The following is a 20280-nucleotide window of genomic DNA, read 5'->3' as shown; positions in this document are numbered from 1 at the left end:
AATGTTTTTTTACAACGATAGCTGTTCTTAAGGTGTATCGGATATATTTTAAATATTTCTTTTCACATGCGTATCTTCGAGTGAAATTATCCATTTGCCGATTGAATTACGAATTTCATTGAAATTCCGCTTATAATGCTCGTAACGCTCCTTTTACCGTAATTGCCGCTTATCAGAAACTATTCTAATAATTTGTTGCCTAAACAAGCACGTTGTTACTTTCGCTGATTTCCAGTTTACAACTTTAGACTCTCGGTAGATTTAGACTAGTATAAATTCCAACGCGAGAGGGATCTGGATTAAGTTCGTATCAATTCGTTCGTTTAACTGTGCAGTTCTCGCTCTTTTCTCGCTGAAAGGACAGAAATAACCTGTGCTCTATTCAGCGGCTCTTTTCCAAGGATGAATTACTACGGACGGTTTCAACAGGTCCTGAACTGTTCCGCAACTGGTTGCCTTCCGGAACGAAAGGGACGCGCCATGCCTGTACAGCTCTGCGCTGATTATTTTATAACAGATTGCAAAATTAGGCGAATCGTGTCAGCCACAAGGGTTGCTTCGAAATTCTATTCGGCTTAATACGTTCGAAACTTTTGATTGGCCGCCTCAAAGCGGTCCACGCCGCGCGACGATAATACTCTTCGGTGGAACTTCGTCATTAGCCGAGAATTTCACGATGTAATTTTAATGCACGGATGGTCCGTACCAAGGAATCGAGGGCTTTATTAAGCTTGTTGTTCTCAAAGGTGAGTAACTTCGGTACAATTAACAGATGTTGGCATAGCAGTCGTGCGGCGACTATACGCTGCAAGGACGTGAGAATTTTTCATTGGCATTCGCATCGCCATTCTGCGTATCTTCTGCGAATTGGGGGAAAATTGCATAATGCAGTTCATTGATTAAAATTATTAAACATTTGGAAATATTTATGTCGCGTCTCGAATTATTCGAATCTCGCGATATTTAAAGCGTTAGGGTGTAACGTGACTTTCGTTTTAAATACTATCTCATTTGGTCGATTGGGACTTTTCTCCTAAAAATCTGCATCCTCCTAAATCTTTCCATTTCTCCGATATCTACTTTTTTTGCCGAGGAAGCGGATACGGATGGAATTAAAAAATCGATGTTTCCGAGTAGATATAGACGGCGGCAAAGAATCGGCAAGAAGAACTTGGAGCTAATTAATCGAACGAAAAATAATCGTCTTTCTCTAGTGCTCGATCGACGATCGATATTTCCTCGAGAAGAGATTCGATGGCTTCTCGAAGATTTTACCGTCGATTACCGACAACGAGGAGCCAAACAAAAAACAGATCAAAAAGAGTGGAGATACAATCGAATTCCAGAGCAGTTGGAGGGATGGAAAAAGGTGACGAAGCGAAGGAGGATAAAAGAGGATGTGACGAATTGACGGTGGAAAGGCAGGAAGGAAATCTTTTTACCTCCGCCGGAAATCAATTCTTCAGAAACAATAAAATAGCTATAAACCGGGAAACGGAGTGATATCGACACGATATGATTTAGGGACCAGATGAAAATAACAGATGGGCCGGAAATGGGTAATAGTTGGTTTGCACTCGTAATTTGACATTAGTCTTTTTCAACCCTATTACAAGATATACGAATGCGTTTGTACGCGCGTGAACGTGGCATGGAAATTACTAAATTAAATTTGATGCGATCGTTTACGTCGCTGCAAACTCAGTTTTCTGTCTTAGAAGTAGCGTAATAAATACTACGTCGTCTATTTCTCAAGGGAATCTGTTATCAAGAGCACTAAACGCAAATATTAATTGGAAGCTAACAGTAGCTTCGTGTTCTTGCACCTTAGTCTTCCCGTCAAATAAACACGGAACAATTGTCTCTAGAAAAAAATGTATGGAAGAGTATGACACGAAATTTATAGACCGTGCAACCCCGAGAGAGCAGCGCCGTGAGTTATGAATAAATTCCCGTGTAGTTGTCGCGTATCGCGCAAGAAAGCCAAAACGTCACCGGCACGCGGCTACCGTTCCCGGACCTTTCGTTTCCATTTCTTTATTCCAGGCAGCAACGTCAAAAAACGTTCCCCGTGCTTTTCATCTCGATCCAGCCGGAGTTGCAGAAAGACGCAAGAGTGCATCATTCTACTCTCTCGATCTTCTCGAATCCTCTTTGCCGTGTACAGCCTGCTGCCGTTCCCTTTTATCTTACTTTCCATCCCCTCGTGGCCGCCAACCACCTCCTTTCCCGTACGACGTTCCTTTCGTACCCGAGGGAAACACGAAGCTGCCACGCGGGAAAGGAAACACGAAAAGGATGACTCGAACTGGCTGAATCGACTGTGATGCATGCACCTTCTTGTTTCCTCGATCACCGGTACCTCGATAGTAGCATGTGGGATCAATTTTGTCGATCTCATTTGATAGATCATCGCCACTGGTCGTTGAAGATCGATCGAGCTCTTTACGCGGAGAGTCTTGAAAATTTCTTGGTCATGTCGAAGTGGAAAAGAAGCGTAGCTGTGCTTTCAATCGATCCGTTGATTTCTGATATTTTTAATAGTTTATTAAGTTGTTAATAAATATTTTTACAAATAAAGTCAAGAAGAAACGTGAGCATTTTAAAGCGCGTGGTACGCTTTGATAAATTAATGAAATTAAATAATCAATTATTAGACGGAGTTGTATTCGGTCGTTAAGAATGAAATGGCCGAGTTTTAGCTAATTTGTACATTAATTAAATACGATTCGATCGATTCGATTGATTCAGATAATAATAAAGTTACAATCGTTGCAATTACAAACTTTAGTCGATCGTTATCGATAATTTCTTAATTTATCGTGGATTTTCATTATCCTGAGCTTTCAATCTAACTTCCAATTTTCCCTTTATACTTGACAAGTATCGATCAAAGTTAGTCTCGAACATCTATTAAATATTCCATCGCTCCTTTTACTTTACGTTGTTTCTCTTTTTTATCGGATAAGCACAATCTTAATAAGCAGAGGCAATAATTGCCATCTTGCGTCCTATACGAAGTTCAGCCACTGTACTTCCCGCCGAACTCGAGGATAAAGTAGAAGAAACCGACCACGTCTTTCATTTTCCTGCATTGACGATTGAGCAATACAATAGTATTGTAGTAGTACACAATAGACGTACCTTAAGCAGAAATTGCAAAAAATTCTCTGACAAGCGCTCGATAGGGAAAGAGCTAATACTGACGGCCGCAGCTGCGTTTCCGCCTCGTCGGTAGTCTGCCTGACGAATGCAGTGTAAATGAATAATCGATTCCATCAATCGACAACATTTTTTCCCTATCTGTTACAACAGGAACTTGCAAGTCTGCTGCACCGACTTGTGGTTCTATTAAAATGGAAATGATATTCTACGCGCGTTGCTTCGGCTCTCGCTCGCGCGTATTCGTATTTTAACAAAATTGAAATTTCAATTTGCCGGAGCAATCGAATCCTCCTGACAGAAGTCATATAAAATTACGAGTGATTGATCACCATACGTGTTACAATACGCATGGAAAATAAATTTCTTTGATTATTCCTGAACACGGACAAAAATAATAATTTGTTACGAACGAATATCTGTATGCTTGAGAATTAAAAATCTCGGTGAAAATAATAAAATATAATGCAGAACTCGAGGCATAGAATTTTCTCTATATTAAGAGTAAGATATAAAGAAAGAGTATCGAAATATACTTTAGCGTATTTTCTAATGGAATAATTTACACGAATAAAAAGTATAAAAATCGAAAACTAACAAGCATCGATCTGTAAATTTTGTAAACGACTTTCGAACTCTCTATCAGGAAACTCTGTTTTTTATTCTGAAACTCCGTAGTTTGTTATAAAGTTTCTGAAGATGCTCTTTATTGCGCGAGTAATTAGCCCAAGGTATTTAAACGTCGTTCTTTTCGCACCACGTACCATTACCGCTAATAGAACGCGTTCTTCAACGGGAACGTTATACCACTTCGATGGAAATGAGAATAGCAACCGTGACAGGCGAGTATTAGTTCGGGTATATTGATTTCCTGTAAACCTGTAAGCGAACCGGTGCACCACGGTGTTTGGAGAAAGGAAAAGGACGATATTACCGCGAGTGCATTTTAAATTTCCCATTTTTTACCGCAAACCCCATTACCGGTACTCTTGTCGGTGCGTCTCTTGTGTCAAATTGTTTCTCGACACGAGCTATTACAAATTGTCTCTCTGGTAATAACTTAGAAACAGCTATTTCATACTTATATATTTGTTAAGTTTATGGTTCTTAAAAATTACGAAATTAGAACGAAGATACTGTACGTGATTTTAGATTGAAATTCCTTCTGTAATATGTTCTAGAAGAAAGTTCTTTAACTCATTGGCGCTCTTGTCTATTCGGTATATGTATGCAAGAAACTGCGAACGCCAAGGAGTTAATACTATAGTGAGCAGCTACTTATTAAGCTGAAAACTACGTAAAGGCTTTAGAAACTAGTGCTTTCCCATACGGTCTGTAGACGTTAACGTATAGTTAATTAACCACTTACCAATTTCAGCCACGCGTTCGTCGTCAATATTTGATTCTTCTCATCCTGAGAAAAAAACAAAAGAGAAACATTAAGTTAGTATAATTTCAGTGTTCGAATCGTTTTATAGAAGTAGGAAATAAAATTAGTTCTATAAATTTGAGATATACGGATCATTTCTTTTTCAATTTTCTCGAAACGAAAGAACGAGTATATCGCATGTATATAATAGAATTACTTTGTTGCGAGAAAAAAGTCCGTAAGATACGCGTAAAGAAGAGCGTGAGAGAGAATGATGAGAGTGAGACGCGCAAGTTGTAAAATTCACACCAAAAACTAGGATCAATAACCACAAATTGCTGCCGCGATCGTTCGTTTCCCGAGTGCTCTGCAGGGAACCGCACTCTACCACAGACTCATCATCAGAAGTTCAAAGTGATTTATAAAACGAGTGCACTTCAACGATACTGTCAACCAGGCAAACCACTTGGTAAACGATCGTGTCGAACGAATTGACCGGTCGTTGACCAAAACTACTTACCGCGACACTTTCGTTTCTGCAATTTCATATCTCTATCCGATACATATCGAACTTTTCCTTGAATTACTTAATGGCACAACTAATTGCCGAATAAATATATTATATAACGCAAAATGAACGATTACAAATAAAATAAAGCAATGAAACGAAATGATAAGAAAAGGGAAACAACTACACAAGAGGTTAAGTTTATAATTTTCATATAAAAATTGTACGCTTTATACAAAAGATTTACGTTTCAAAACTATCACCACGAACGAAATAAATCTCAAAGGCGTGTCTCGATTCGAGACGAAAAGAAGCTAGATTTGCATGTCAATGTATGTGTGCATCCCGAAGCTGCATAGAATAGAAGGAAAGCTCGCGACCAGCGCAACAAGTATCAAACGGTTTAAGTTTAACTATTCGTGATAAAAATAGCATGTTAATCTCATAAAACTCGGCTAGGACGCGGTAATAGCAAGAAAGTGACGAAGAATGTAATTAACAGATAGCCCGAGTGCTAAGTGAACGTATTATTTCATTTTCAAACACGAACCGAGCATGGCCCATTATCTCAGAAATTAATTTCATTTTATACATGTTCAAAGCGAGGTTAGAATTGATTTTAAAAGTTTCATTGGTCAGAAAATTTTATAGTGTATTTTAATAGGGTACATTTACACTCTGGAAAGAGATAAAACGATACATATATTTGCGTTAAACGCGAGTCCCAAGGGACCACGAATCTTGAAAATAATCAGATTTTCTTGAAGCACGAATCTTTGCGGAGATCTCGCGATAGCTTAACGTTGAATGTTTAGACATCTGCCCGAATTCGTTGGCATATTTGTTAATCGCAACCTTGACCTACGCGCGTGTCAAACATATTAAAAAGTGAAATCGAATTGGCGCTCGATTTTCATTTCAACGTGGAATCGGGTCCAAGGTCGATTTTCCGTTCGGCTGAAAGTGAAATTAAAACTATCGACGATGTATAAAGCTTTCCGATCAAGAACACGACAGAGGAAAATTGCGAAATCAAAATTTTTTGCGTGTTCAACATTTTGATGCTCGTTGAATTTAAAGATTTTGTTTCATGGCCTAAATAGCGCGTATAATAAGTTTCAACTTGCGTAGATCGATAATATATGTACATATATCCATTTTATTAGGAAAATAATTCCGTGCTTGTCGCAGCCATGATTAATCGTTGTTTAATATGTTTCGCAGTGGAAGAGACCAGAGAATTATCGGAAATCAATAAGCGATCAAATTATCGAATCAATCATTGTGAAACAAATCACGCCAGAGATGTCTGCGCTAACCAAACAGGTTATTAGATTATTACAAGTCTTTTCTCGCTATTCCTGTTTTAGAGGAGAATTGCTCGTCGTGTTAATTCACGGTATTATTTCTGTCGTCAAACCTGCAAACACGAATTTCGTTTTCACACCTAATGGCGTTTGCAATTACGAGATTCGAAGGAAATTTACTTTACCATCAGGCTGGACTGTTTAACAAAATCGAACCTTTTAAATCGAATGAATATACATATACAGAGTGAGTCTCGTTAACAGGATAACTTCGTACAATTCGTATATTATTTGCTGTACGAGAAAATGTTTCTAGCAAAAGATGTATGGTTTTCAGAGAGACATACAATACTGAAACTATACACTCGTTCGCTAATATATTTAAATCTCCGTGAAATAATAATCCGCTAAATAATGCAAATACATCGTTCGTTGGAATTATAACTTAATTTGATAATTTATTCCTAACTTTTCATCGTATGTACGTACGTATCATCGTATTTAACATTATCATTGTGTCGTTTGAAAAGTATTTACCAGAGAACTATTTTTGTACTCTTATTGAAATAATCAGCTAGTATGTATTATATTTGAGCAACGCGATAGCTTATAGAGGTAACAGTGCACAGATAAATGAATGACAGATAATGTTCGAAAGATACACGAAATTCGTAAAATACGAGGAACGTTTGTACAATTTGTTTACAGAGTACAGTCGTGTCACTATTTGACGGAACCGTGTGCACAACGGGAGGCTACGACGCAGGTGTCGAAACTAATCGAAATTGTTGACAACGCCTTCGGTTACGGTCTACGCATAGCCCCCTCGTAATCTGCGCTCGTACTCGCTTCAAAGCGGACACAAATCGAAGGTCGATTCAAACAGGTCAACCCTTCACGCTGAAATTTCCCTCTCGAACGTAGTGAGACATTACATTTGGGACACACGAGGCTTTCAGTCGAAAATAGTAAATTCGTCCGACTCGAAACTAGTCGATCTTTAAAATCATTTAAACGCCGATTAAAACTACAAAAAGCGGCTTTTAAATTACCTCTAATAATATAGTCTGAAAATGTGTGTTTCTTCGTACATTTTTATTACTTTTTATTTATTTTTTTTTTAATAGTTTCTTTATTATATATGTAGTACCTACATAGTCCAGAGTAAGAACAAGAAAGGATGTTCTATTTGAAGTGAGATTTAGTTTTATTTTAACAGGCAATTACCCAATGCAAAAACTGACTACAATATCTTCGTACGTCTTATTCTCACACTCGGCTCACAACTTCTGTCTTCCCAGGTCAAAAAATGCTGAACCTCAACCCTCGCACTCACTCCCTTTCTCATTTAGCTTTGACGTCACCAAGACATACACTCTTACTTACACACACTCTCTCTCTCTTTCTCTCTTCCCCAGCACTCTTACGATTCTTAGTTTATACCTTAAATTTACAACATACTACCCCAAGAAAACTCGAACTTAAATATATGATAGACCAAGCGTATACCCCCCTTTTTTTGATATTACATATATAATAGCAATATTTCGAATCGACATCACGCTTTCAACATTAATATCGTAATTCTTTTCGTATTCCTTTTCTATCTAGACGTTTCTCGCAACAAACGATATATCGTTTTGCATGATTCGCTTCATTTGAGTGGCTGGCATACTTTCTAGGAAATGTCTTTCTGTTAGAGCTAAGGAGATTCGATTAATATTGCCTTGTAACGTTGCAACAGTCATCTGTTACGTTTTTGTATGTAATTGTAAACGAAGATCACGAGACGAATATACATACGTTACAACTCTATACTAGCTTTAGATCGTTGACATGTTTGCGATTGTTTGCGTTTATGCATCTCAGATTAGCGATATTAAATTTTTCGCCTTGCCCGTACTACGTATGGATTAAGCACTTGTAGGGTGAAACAGAAATTTTCTAAATTTGATGGAATATTTTTAAACAGAACTCAAGTTTGCCTTTGCTTAAACCAAACGTTACGTTGATGCAATTTTGACGCTTAATAGTTTTGGGAAAAAAGCAAACTATTAAACAAGATAATATAGTACAACACGCTATTCGAATCCTTCTTTTAAAGATTGTTAAAATAATTGATGTTCGTAGTGGTAACAGGCACTCGATGTGACATTAAAATTAATAAAATGGAAATTCTGCAGCGTCGTTTGTTTTCGTAGAACAGATATCACAGAAAAGCAACAGTAAATTCCGAAATAGTAACTTTTGTTGAAAAAGCTTGGCAAATTAACCTCGTGGAAAATTAGATAAAAGCATTCGCCGAAAACAGAGCCGTATAAGCTACTCTGGCATAACGTAACTATTTTTCAAACGAGAAACTAAGTAGGTACACGTTCTGTGCGATGATTAATTTTTGCGCAGCGTACACGATGTAAAAGAGAAGAGAAAAACATTCGCCGCGATACAACTCATCGTATTCGCTTTTATGTACGCGCAGTATAAACGCTTTGAAGAGTTGCATTTCGAACAATTTAACTCCTTTGCAGGCGATAAATTGCGTACTATTCGGAGAAAGATAAAAATTACCGGCACACGCAAAACGACGATCCCATCGAATCGGTGCTATATTCGTACATTTTCGTGGAAAAAAATAGATGAAAGTAAGAAAGTTTTGTTATTTTACTATGTAAAGCGCCGCATTATCTTAGCGAATAAAAAAACTAGAATTCTAATATCAGCGCGCAATCAATACACAATATACGATCAATTCGATCATGTTACAATTCAAATGAAAGCAGCCAACACTATATCTAATTTCAAGTATTCGTTCTTTTCACATTGCAACGAAGAATTGCGAATAGAACAACGATAGGACAAGAAATATGGGAAGATTGTTTCGAAGGGTTAACCAAGGATCGTGGTTTGTGGTCTTTTTGGTATGCAACATGTATACGTTTGGCTGAATGCATGGGCTGCGAGCCAACCAGTAGTGTGACTCACGCGTTTGGTCGGACGCCGAGAAAAGAAGAAAAGCGGAGAGCGAAAACCACGAAAGTTTATGGACAAACGTAATAGCTTACAATACCATCTTCGCGTAAAAAATTACGACCACCGATTCTTTTGTTTCTAAGAAATATATTTCGGAACTTTTACTTTTCAGCAGTTACTTTTCGTTTTCAAAAGTTCTTAGATTTCTTTATCCAATTTCGTTTAATTCTGTCGATTAGAAATTTACCTCATACATATATTCGACTATATTATAAAGAAATTACATTGTTGTATTTTAATCGATAGAAAAATATCTTCTAGACTTTTGTTTTATTTTCCTGCTGAAATACAAGAAAAACGTAATATAAATGCGGGAGCGAAGGACGAAAGGCAGCATCAAAATTCTTCAACGAAGGAGAGGCGTTATTTCACGGTTTTTCGTTCAAGTGCAGGTTGAAAAATGATTTGCAGAAATGGTCAAACGTGGCGATTTGAAAGGGAAAAACAGATTCAGTGGCTGAAGCTTGTCAGAAAAAATAGCGTTCCCTAGCGACCGAAAAATAATCAACGACCAAAAAAATCGTTCAACTCGCGGAAGCGAAAATATGAAACGCGTTCCGGTTGAATAAATAAAAAATACGGGAACGTGAGCAGTTTGCAATTTTCTTTGCAACGATCGTTCAGAAGGCACAAGGGGTGGAAAGGAAGGAAGGAAGGAAGGAAGGGTAAAAACTCGAAGCAGCTTGAGTAACGCGACTTAAGGAAACCGGGTGGGAAGGGGAAACAGGCTGAGTAATGGGATGTATTTTGCTCCATTTAGAAATATCTCTTGCTTTAATGCACGAAGCTGTTTGGAACGCGTTGTTTTTACGTGTAAAACGTCAGATTGAATAAGCAGGCAAGAAAGATGACAGGAAACATCAAATAACAGTTAACTTTCTATTAAATGTTTATGTGATAGAAACATCCTACTGATCAAACGATAATTGCAGCACGGTAAAATTCCATTTATCCGAACATGTCAGGGGACGAACAGTTTGTACAATTGAAGTTCGCACAATAAGAGTTCACCAATTTTCTCCGTTACCTATTATTTTCAGATATCACAGTCAACAGCTTTCGATTTTCATTTCATTACAATTAGTATGTATATTATACAATCAGTTACGATTAGCGTTACCATAAGGAAGATAATTTATACAGCATGCGATACAATTATCAGAAAATAATTTGATGTTTCGTTTCTAACAACTTTGAAGTTTTTTTAAATAACAGCCAAATATTAATTACATTTAAATCATCGCATCTACAAAAGTATGACAGATTGTATAAAACTTTGTTTGCGTAGAGTGACAATATTCGATATTCTCATGATAAATTTAATTTATTGAATTTCACGAGGCGCGATCGAGAATGAGGTCGAAACACATTTTATTAATATATTCCGTATATTAGTCGTCGAACGTCGAACTTTCCGAATTGAAATCGCGGCACGCGTATGAAGTGGAAAAATTAATCAGAAACTTTAGAAAAGGCAGAATAGGAAAGAGACGAGAGGAAGATAAGGAAAGCGAAGACGACAAAAGCAGAAAATAAGGTCGTGTCGAGGCGAAATTTCACTGATCAGTACCTTTATTCCGACCCACGTACAACTTGCAACGTGAAATGGCGAAGGCCGAGTAATACGATGAGCTTGCTTTACCATTTTATAATTGCGACGCTGATGAAAAAGCATCTCGTCACTTTGCGCTGCTGTGGACGCGCCTTTGAACAAGCTTGCACGAACGGGAGCAGACGAAGAACGCGAAGGGAAACTGAAAATCAGCAGGACGCCACGATACATTGCGAAGAGCTGACAGCGCGCCACTGGAGAACGAAAGAGGAAACATGACGCCACGCAATTTCCATTATGCCCATCATAAATACAGAGTTCATGGTCAAACGACACTACCATCGAAACGAAATTTATCGTTTTCATTTTTATCGATAACGATATCTCGCAGCAAGAACTAATTTACCGTTCGTCATCGATGTGTACTTTCATTATCGTTCTTCTTTTACCCAATAGTTCTGTTATTTTTTAAATATATTGAATATTTGTTTAGAACGTAGCGTCGAAGGCGTCCACGCTACGTCAGGGCAGATGCGATTTGAAATAATCGCGGACGTGAGGCGACTATTCCTAAACAAGAATTTACTATAAAATTTTAAGTTAACTTAACAAAATTTCGTACATAATATACGTATATTAATATGCGAAAGGAAAAGCGATTACCAGCCGCCGTTGACAACTTTGATAATTCAGAGGGCTAAGCCCTCGAGCAGCGGAACACTGTCGAAGCCAGCGGAGAATCGCTGTTAGAATCTTCGAAATTCGAGGTACATACATACAATGATCAAGATGACACAAGGATGATATAGAAACAGATACGACAGCTTAAACGGTTGGGATACAAAAACTAGGAGCTAAGCAGAGCGCACCAAAACAATTGCAAAAACAATTATTGCGTAGAATTTATTCTCTGGAAGCGTTCTAAGCAATGTTATATCGAACTAAACGAAAAAAATTTGTCTTTTTTTTTGTGAGATGCTATCAAAACGTACAGCACGTATCCTCGTGTGCACCGAATAGAATCGTCATCTTGCAGCACTATCGCAGTGCAGAACTTTTCCCAGCCTGCTGCACTTTGCAAAACAGAATACATATAAACGTCGGTGTATCAACAGAACACGAATGGAAATTCTGTGTACTAACCTGTTCACGATCACACGCCATCTGTTTTGGTCACGAATTCCGTTTTGGTCCAACTGGATTTCCGGCCAGAACGTACGGTTTGCCTGGCTGAATTCAGTTCTGTCTCGAAATATCCAATTAAAACGCTTCCGGACTATCGATATAGTGGAAGGATAAAAGGGAGCTCTGTTTTTACGAATTCGTTTTCCCAACGAATGGTCACGAACGATGATGTTTGTTGTTCGTTTAATTTCCAGTCATTGAAACATAATTTTAATAGTTTCAGTAATAATAGAGTACGAGTGGTATGACTAAAAACTAAATTAATAGTGATAATCAAATTTTAACGATTCCCGTATTTATCTAACATTTTGCAAAAACAGGTCCGCCAAAGTTAATATTGACGTAGATACTTCTTGCTCGCTTTATCCATTTTTATTCGTATGGTTCTATTTGGAAGATAAATACAAACTCAGACGAAAGTTCTCAATTTGCATTCTTCCCTTCAAAATGTCATCTCTAATTTCTCCGATCACTTATATGTACGTACGATCGAGTTATTTCACGTCCGATTTAACTTAATATCCCGAATAATAATACGTTCCATTCGCGTTCGAGGTAAACGTTCCCTTCAAATAAGCGAAAAAATCGAATCTGTTTTACCACTCGGAGGAACGGGTTATGAAAATAAAAATATTTCCGTGAATATCCGTTACGATTCGCGTAATGAAACCGAGGTCCATTTCAAAAGCAATCGTGCTCTTTGAAGAGAGAGAAAGAGAGAGAGAGAGAGAGAAGATGATGTTCAAGAAAAATTGATGAATCTACGGTTGAGCCGGCACGAGTACAGAGAAGCCAAAGACCAAATATTCATGAAGTAACAACGATTAAAAATTTAATATCCACGATACACCGAAGCCGTAATAACACAAAAAATTGATTTCAGTGAACTTTAACCGCAGGATTTCGCATAAAAGATATTGTTTCCCCTGAGAGACGAAGACATTTTCTTTGGCAACGTGGACTCCATTTTTTCGTGTTTCCGTGGTTCGCGGTAACTTTCAATTCAATTGCGACCCGACGTTTCCCTTTTCCTCGTTTTTTACTTTACATCAGAATTTTAACCTTTTTTATGGGGCTCTCCCGTATGTGCACAGGAACTCCCATCAATATGAACGGTTGTCTGCCATGTGCAATAATTACGTTTCATGCATTTACATAGCAAGTAAGTCGTATATCGGAATTCCCCAGCGCTGGTAGCGCTTTATTCCACGCGAAATTGTATGGACCGGAAAATATTTGCTTGTCGAGTGTAATTACGCTTCATATGCCCGCGCATAGCATTGAAACATTAGTCGGATTGAGCATTACAAAGAGAGAGGGCGGAGAGAGGGACAGAATAATATACAGAATTGTATGTTACCGTGCACGGTACTTTCCATACAAAATAGTACGATATTTAAAGATAATTTAACCTACAGTTCTAGATACTGTAAATACGTGTATAATATATATTTTCAACCAGATTTTCAGTTTCGAATGGTAAAACAATTAGCGTTGTTTGGATGTTCGACTCGAATAAAAGATTCTATATATAAATAGCACGATCAAAGGTATAACAGCGCTGAAAGTATGTAACGTAACATAAATAAGAGGAAACCGCAAACGAATTGTTCCTAGCGAATGTGTTAGAACTTCAAATATCCTGTAACTATTTCGAACATCTGATACGTAGAATAATAAAACAGTCAGGTATAAACAGATATTACAATGAGAATGCTTTCAAAGCGATGGAAATGTGCGACGATTGCTGTCAATTACGCTTTTACATAGGAAAATTTTCCCTAGTTTGTACTAACGTTTCCGATTATCAACGTTGAAGATATTCGTGTAACGGTACGGTGCGATGCTTCGTGCGATGGCAGCCGAAAGGAAAGCTGCATAAAGTAAGTAAATGACCGAGGCAAGGCCAGTCGAGGCAAGATGGAGCACATAATGCGATCTGCTTCGTTCACTGCCTCTTCCTCCGTTCATTCCGCCCCTATACCGCTACACTATCCAACCCTCGACTGTTAGCCATGGTCTCGTTTAGATAAGACCGATATTTTGACGTGCAAAAACTTGCGCAGCTAATCTTCGGCCTCCTTATCTTTGCAATTCACGCAAAGATTGCTAGCCGCCCTGTAGACTGCATCAGCCACGGAAATTACCCCGTGCCACCGTAACTTTCGTAATATTCCGTCGACGTAATACCCGGAAGTATTACGTGGTCATTGACACTGAATATTTGATGCGTCATTATCGAGCCTTTTCCTCCTTTTGCTAGTTGTTTGTCCACGTAATGTGATGAAACTGTATTCGATCGGGGGAATGAGTCAACGAATACGATGATTTGATATATTTTTTGTAAATAAAAGCAGAGGCTGGTGATTGAGAAACTTGTGCAACTTTTATGGAAAGATTTTACAGATTTTGATAGTCTTAAAGGGTTGCCATCTTAACTTTAACAACTTAAAGGCTTGTTAATCTCTTAAAAGGTGTGATTGTAACGATGAATAAAGGAGGACGGAGAAGAAACTTTGGTCACACTTTTGTGCCATTATTTTTTGGAATGTCGATGTTACTTCATCGTGGCCACTTCTTCGCGTTACTGATATTTCCTTTCACGTGGGACAAATGCGCGGAGGAAAAGGGATAAGCGAGCAATGAATGCGCGAAGAAAGAAATCGGATCGAACGGTAACAGATGGTATTCGTATAGGATTCAGGTAACTTCTCATATATAGCGAAAGAAAGCAGCGGGTTATAATGGAAATCTTTCGTAAGGAAGTTCCATCGATGGAACGGTATATACGTAAACGTATAGCATGCGCGCATATGCGAACTACTAGCCATTGTGCAGTTTGCCGCCAATGGAAGCGAAAATGCTCCCGTCGTAAATCCTCTCTAATGCGATTTCCTTAAGAAAGGAAGAAAACCTAGCGAAATGTGCTCGACTGGTAATTCCCTTAATATAAATGCGATTACACGCGGATCAAATTAGAAAGCAGAATATCAAATCGTTCTGGCTATGATGGCTTTTAACCGGTTCAATTGTTAAAGGAAGTACTTGAACGAAAAGTAACATGGTCGATAGCGCTTAATGCAGTTAAGTCTGACGACAAGGAAGAGTTGTCGATCTATTCGCCTTTTTCTTTTTTTACTTTTTTCTTCTTTTTACAGACTTTATTAGTTTTGATTTTGGAGATTTAGTAGCAAACATTTTGCGATATCTTCCGATTTAAAAATTAGAAAGCTCGTAGTTCGTTCGAAAGAACTTCGGCAGTTTAGTTCTTTATAAATCGTTGACGTGCTACAGCGAATGATTAACGACGTTGGAGCCGTCGCGTCAGGGGAATAACTTACCACGTCTATGATCTGCTGCAGCGTGATGCCAAATCTCACTTCGAGAGGCTCGCTCTCATTGGCAACGGGCCGCTCCAGTGTGTTGTATGATGACAGCAGCTCGTTCAACAGACGTTTCTCGTGACGTCCGCACAGGCTCTCTGCAACAAAAACAACTTGTCTGAATCCAAGTGAAACATTCCACAGTGCTAATACAACTCGCCAGTAGCTGCCATAAATTTGAATATTGTCGCGGCTCATCGCGAGAGTTGTAGTTTCCATAGGAAGTGAAAATGATGATCTTAAACATTTTTGCTATGCCGAACACGCGACTCGAGACAAGATATTCGCGGGACAGTCGACGCGAGCGAAAAAGCTTCTCATTTTTATCAGATTTCTCTGCATTTTCCATTACAATTTTTTGAGAAAATTCTCGGTGAATTAATTAAAAACAAAATAATTAACGACGATGCCTAGTTTGCAAGCTATATTTTTTCTAATTAAAAGAATTAAATGCAATTTACTAAATGAGGAGGGAAATATTAAAGTTCCGCGGACCATTTAAAAATTATTGCATTTTAAATTCCCCAAATCATCAATGAGGAGTTTCATGCCATAGAGCATAATTGTGACATGTAGCATGATATTCGTACTCTCCTATTATCGGGTATATTAAATCCGTACATCCATTAAAATCTTAAACGGGAACATCTCGGGACTACATACATAAATACGTAGATATATTTCTTGGACATACACCGCTTTTTTTAAATTAATCATACGCGAGTTCGTTATTAACTTCTGTTGCTGCATAAAATTCCGTTTTCAGCGATAGTTTGCTCGAAAATTCGTTTCAACCCGGCGAGCATCGTGGATCGTGTTGCGAGTACGGATTCGATATATTACACAGCAACGATTGCGAGTAAGCCACTATAATCCCTTGGCAAACCTGCTAAGCTTAGTACACATTCTGTTCGCAACGAATTGAAACTACGCGAATTTTTAATCACTCGAGTCTGTGTTTAGAATTCATGTTCATAATTACGGCCCCTGTAGCCCTTTTCTTTATCCACCTACTATTTAAACTAGACTCATAAAATGTTAGAATTTACCATAGATTACACGTTAGTCTATCATTTATATAGTATCATGAATGAAGTTATCGCCGTTAAAAAAAGCAAAATTTAATTATTACCATTAACATTGAAAATATATGGAAATACCTTTGCCTCATATTTTAATGTTTTTTAATGTGTCCATAACATGCTATCAATGAAATAGTTCACAGTTATAGGGAAAGTCGTATATCTCACGTTCAGGTTATCCATCTGAACCCAGAGAACGCTATATGCATCGCTAAAAACGAAAGGAAAAATAAATTGTGATCTGTGAGTGCTCTAATTGTAAAGCCACTGGTTTCGTTATAATCAACGTTTCATTGCACTGTGGCAATTCGATCAATATCATGCACTGGTAGTACGAATAATATCCGCAGATTAAAAACACACTAGTTGTTAACAGAGAGTCAGCTACAAATGGCTAAATACTTACCTGCAAGTGGAAAATCACGCGACAGAAAAACAGGAAGCAGTGATCTCGGAACAAGAAAGAGACGCGTTAGTCGATGTCGAGAAGGTACGAGAATGCTCGAGACACAACTCTTTCGTGTTGCTCTTAATGATGATTGGTGCAAACGTGTTGTCATCACGCTATTGACTCGTCGAATATAAACAGAAATATTTCGACGCGGGTATTTGGATTGAAATATCGAGAAACTAATCAGCCTAACACTGACCATTCCAATCACATAACAGATTCTATCGTACAAATTGAAAGCAACTGAAATTATTCTCTACGATATTGTTGCACGTTAATTCCATTACTTATAATTCTAATTGATAAGAATTGATGATGACTAATTGAAATAAACAATTTTGCGGAAGATGAATTTATAGAGATTCACTAAATTATGAAACAGACAATTATGAAATAAATTATAATCCTGTTCGATTGATTTCGTATAAACTGCTAAATATGTAAATATCTTTAACAAAGTTGCCCACAAGCGAAATACCGCAACATGTATCCTGGCTAGAAGAAGAAGAAAACGAAAGGCGAGTAATTCTCACACAAAACGCTAACGTCAATGGTTACGATCAAGCGAGCACATCGAGGCACAACAGAGGGGCTCTGAATATGCCGGAGAAGACAAAAAGAAGACGCCGGACAAAGAACAGGGAGGAGGAAATGGCGATGGAGGTGGAGAAAGAAAGGAAGGTAAAAGGAACAAAAAGCGAGAGGAGTATTGAATTCTCGGTGTTGTCGGACGTAGCAGGGGGTAGTTCACGAGCAAGTGCATCTGTCGTAACCCCGCAATATTTTGGTCTGTCTTTAATGGGTGCACGTGCGTCGAATTCGGCTCCGACTACAACCATTATTCTCCCTCTAGACACAATCCTGTTGCATTTCGCATTCGGCCGCGGTACCGAGCCCGGTTCCAAGGTTGGCAGTTCGTGTGCGAGAACTCAACGCTACCAGAACTGTACCAAATATATATGGATATTATAAATTTGTAGAAGAATCAAGGATACTTTCATTAAGCAGCAACAAGTTATAGAAAAAGTTTCCTATCAATTTTCGTAGGTACTTGAGATGTTTCATCGAAATTAAGACTCTCTTCCTCTCTCTCTCCCTTATTTATGCGATGTATTTCATCTCTTCACTGGACACAGAGAGTCGAAACTACTGTATTTCATAAGAAGTAAGGAAAATAATTTCGAAGAAACCATTATATCCACACAAATTTAATTTCCTACCGCGTTTTACTTTTTCTTTCAGACACATCTATCTTAATTTTATTTCGCCCCATCTAACTTTCGCACCGATATATCGATTTCTCTCGATTCGCTTCCACAACCACATTGGCATTCTGGTATTCTCGTTGTTGTCGAGTTTTCGAACTTTCGTGTAGGATTCAACTGTTCCAACTTCCATTTTATCAATCATGCTACAATTTTTTTTCATTATGATGTACTTGTACAGTGACCATCGCTTCGTTGATTCTTTCGCAGAACGTGAATTTCCAATGTTTTTCGCATGCAAAAATCCAATAAAAACTATCCAATACTATAAAATACCTGTGAAATAACAACTTTCCGTACTAAGAGCACTTCATAGTGCGTAGAACGATTGTGTAAAGTTTACATATATGTATATGTTTACACTGTAAACTATTCGATAATGTTCAATGAAATTTTTTCCGTAACGTACTTGAAAGACGTAATTGGGATATATTCAAAGAAGAACGAAGAAAGGCTATTATTTTCGCGTGAAATAGAATAATTCGTCACAATTATACGATTTATTGAATCGTACTTATCCTAATAATAATTATTATAATAAATCAAAGATTCTACCATCATAGTACATTTATATATATATATCAGCATTGTACTTTTAACTTTTAAATATAATCGATAAAAGTATAATACAATACAGAATAAAAATATTTTATGTCAAAGTTTATTATTATTCAGAATACAGCAGTTATCTTTTTTTGCCTTTATAAAGTAAATTTAATTCCACGATATTTTCAAGAAAGTATTTCGAATACGAAAAATGTATTATGAAAAATACGCAAGTGTCGCTTACAATAACTTATTCGTTCATTTTGTGGAAACGAATGCTTTAAATGGAACGCGTTATGTGTGAAAGAATTCATTGAACAGGAAAATGCTATTCTTTTTCGGTAACTCGGTACTTCGTGAATGAGAGACCTTATATTTTATAACTGACGTTATATGCCTTCTTTCTTTATTCAATTGTGGCATACAGTCACAAGTTATGGCTTATATACTTCAATCTGTCCAAACGCATGAAATAATTCCTAAATTGTATAATAGAAAATTCAGCAATTTTAATAAATTTCATAAACCGTCGATAACAAATTGTGGTAAAAAGACATGATGAATTATAAAGAGAAATGTTGATTTCAAGATTTAGCACCGGTGAGCCGAATTTACAAAATTACAACACAAAGTTTCTACCATGATCTTTCAGTCATTTTGCTTCATTGCGAAACGACATACCTACGCTCCATTAAACTTGTAGTCCTAAAAAGATCTGTATACTTTGTCACGCTATAAACTTCCTCTATTTTCGATTGTTTAATGCATTCAAACGTACGCTATACTTTATTTCATTTTATCGTCGATACATATTTTAGAGAGCAAATTTACGAACTCGATTAACGTTTCTTAAGCATAAAGGAAATTCACGGTCTACCATGTATTGGTCAAACGGTTGCACGCCGCGAACTAGAAGCAAAAGAAACAACGTACCCTATTCCGTTACATTCCTCTTGTCGGAATTAATTAGGCCAATGCGGGCACGTTGAAGTGAAATTTCATCGTTCGAACGAAATCAATGTCATCGTTAATCAGATTAGGCAAATGTATTATGTGCTATTGATCCAGTGTTGAACTGAAGTTTATATAGTAGCGACATATTGCATTGCACTGATTAATCACCTTTGTAATACAACGAGAGAAACACGTGCTACGAATTCGATACCTGTCGCTGGTAAACATCAAGAACTAGTCGAATATACATAAATCTTGTTATTTTCTAGCTGTATCGATCCGAAACTACCGAAACCTTGGAAATCGATCGATCATTTTTGAAAAGCCCAACTAAATTAGTAACCATGCTCGTGCTTTGCAAGATCCATGCATTCTGTATATGCACACGATACCAGGCTAGTCTTATTTTCCGTCAAGGTAAAAGTGTAGCTATAAATAAAGGTGATACGATCGATTGATTCTAGGTCACTCTCTCTCTAAACGATC

The 20280-nt window shown here is 37.6% G+C and overlaps 1 protein-coding gene across 4 annotated transcripts in view; it reads right to left on the bottom strand.

Moving 5' to 3' along the window:
* Positions 1-20280, bottom strand: part of LOC117208319 (neuronal acetylcholine receptor subunit alpha-7) — a 263872-nt gene that overhangs the window by 173886 nt on the left and 69706 nt on the right. For all 4 annotated transcript variants that reach the window (XM_033449393.1, XM_033449391.1, XM_033449392.1 and 1 more), the window contains exons 3-4: positions 15455-15594; positions 4532-4576 (exon numbers count right to left, since the gene is read on the bottom strand). In XM_033449393.1, coding sequence (XP_033305284.1) covers positions 4532-4576; positions 15455-15594 — 185 coding nt within the window. The remainder of the gene's footprint in view (positions 1-4531; positions 4577-15454; positions 15595-20280) is intronic.

The sequence above is a fragment of the Bombus bifarius genome, unplaced genomic scaffold (genome assembly GCF_011952205.1).
Source record: "Bombus bifarius isolate JDL3187 unplaced genomic scaffold, Bbif_JDL3187 scf7180000008062, whole genome shotgun sequence".
NCBI classification, from domain to species: Eukaryota; Metazoa; Arthropoda; class Insecta; order Hymenoptera; family Apidae; genus Bombus; species Bombus bifarius.
This window is presented reverse-complemented; position numbering and strand designations above follow the sequence as displayed.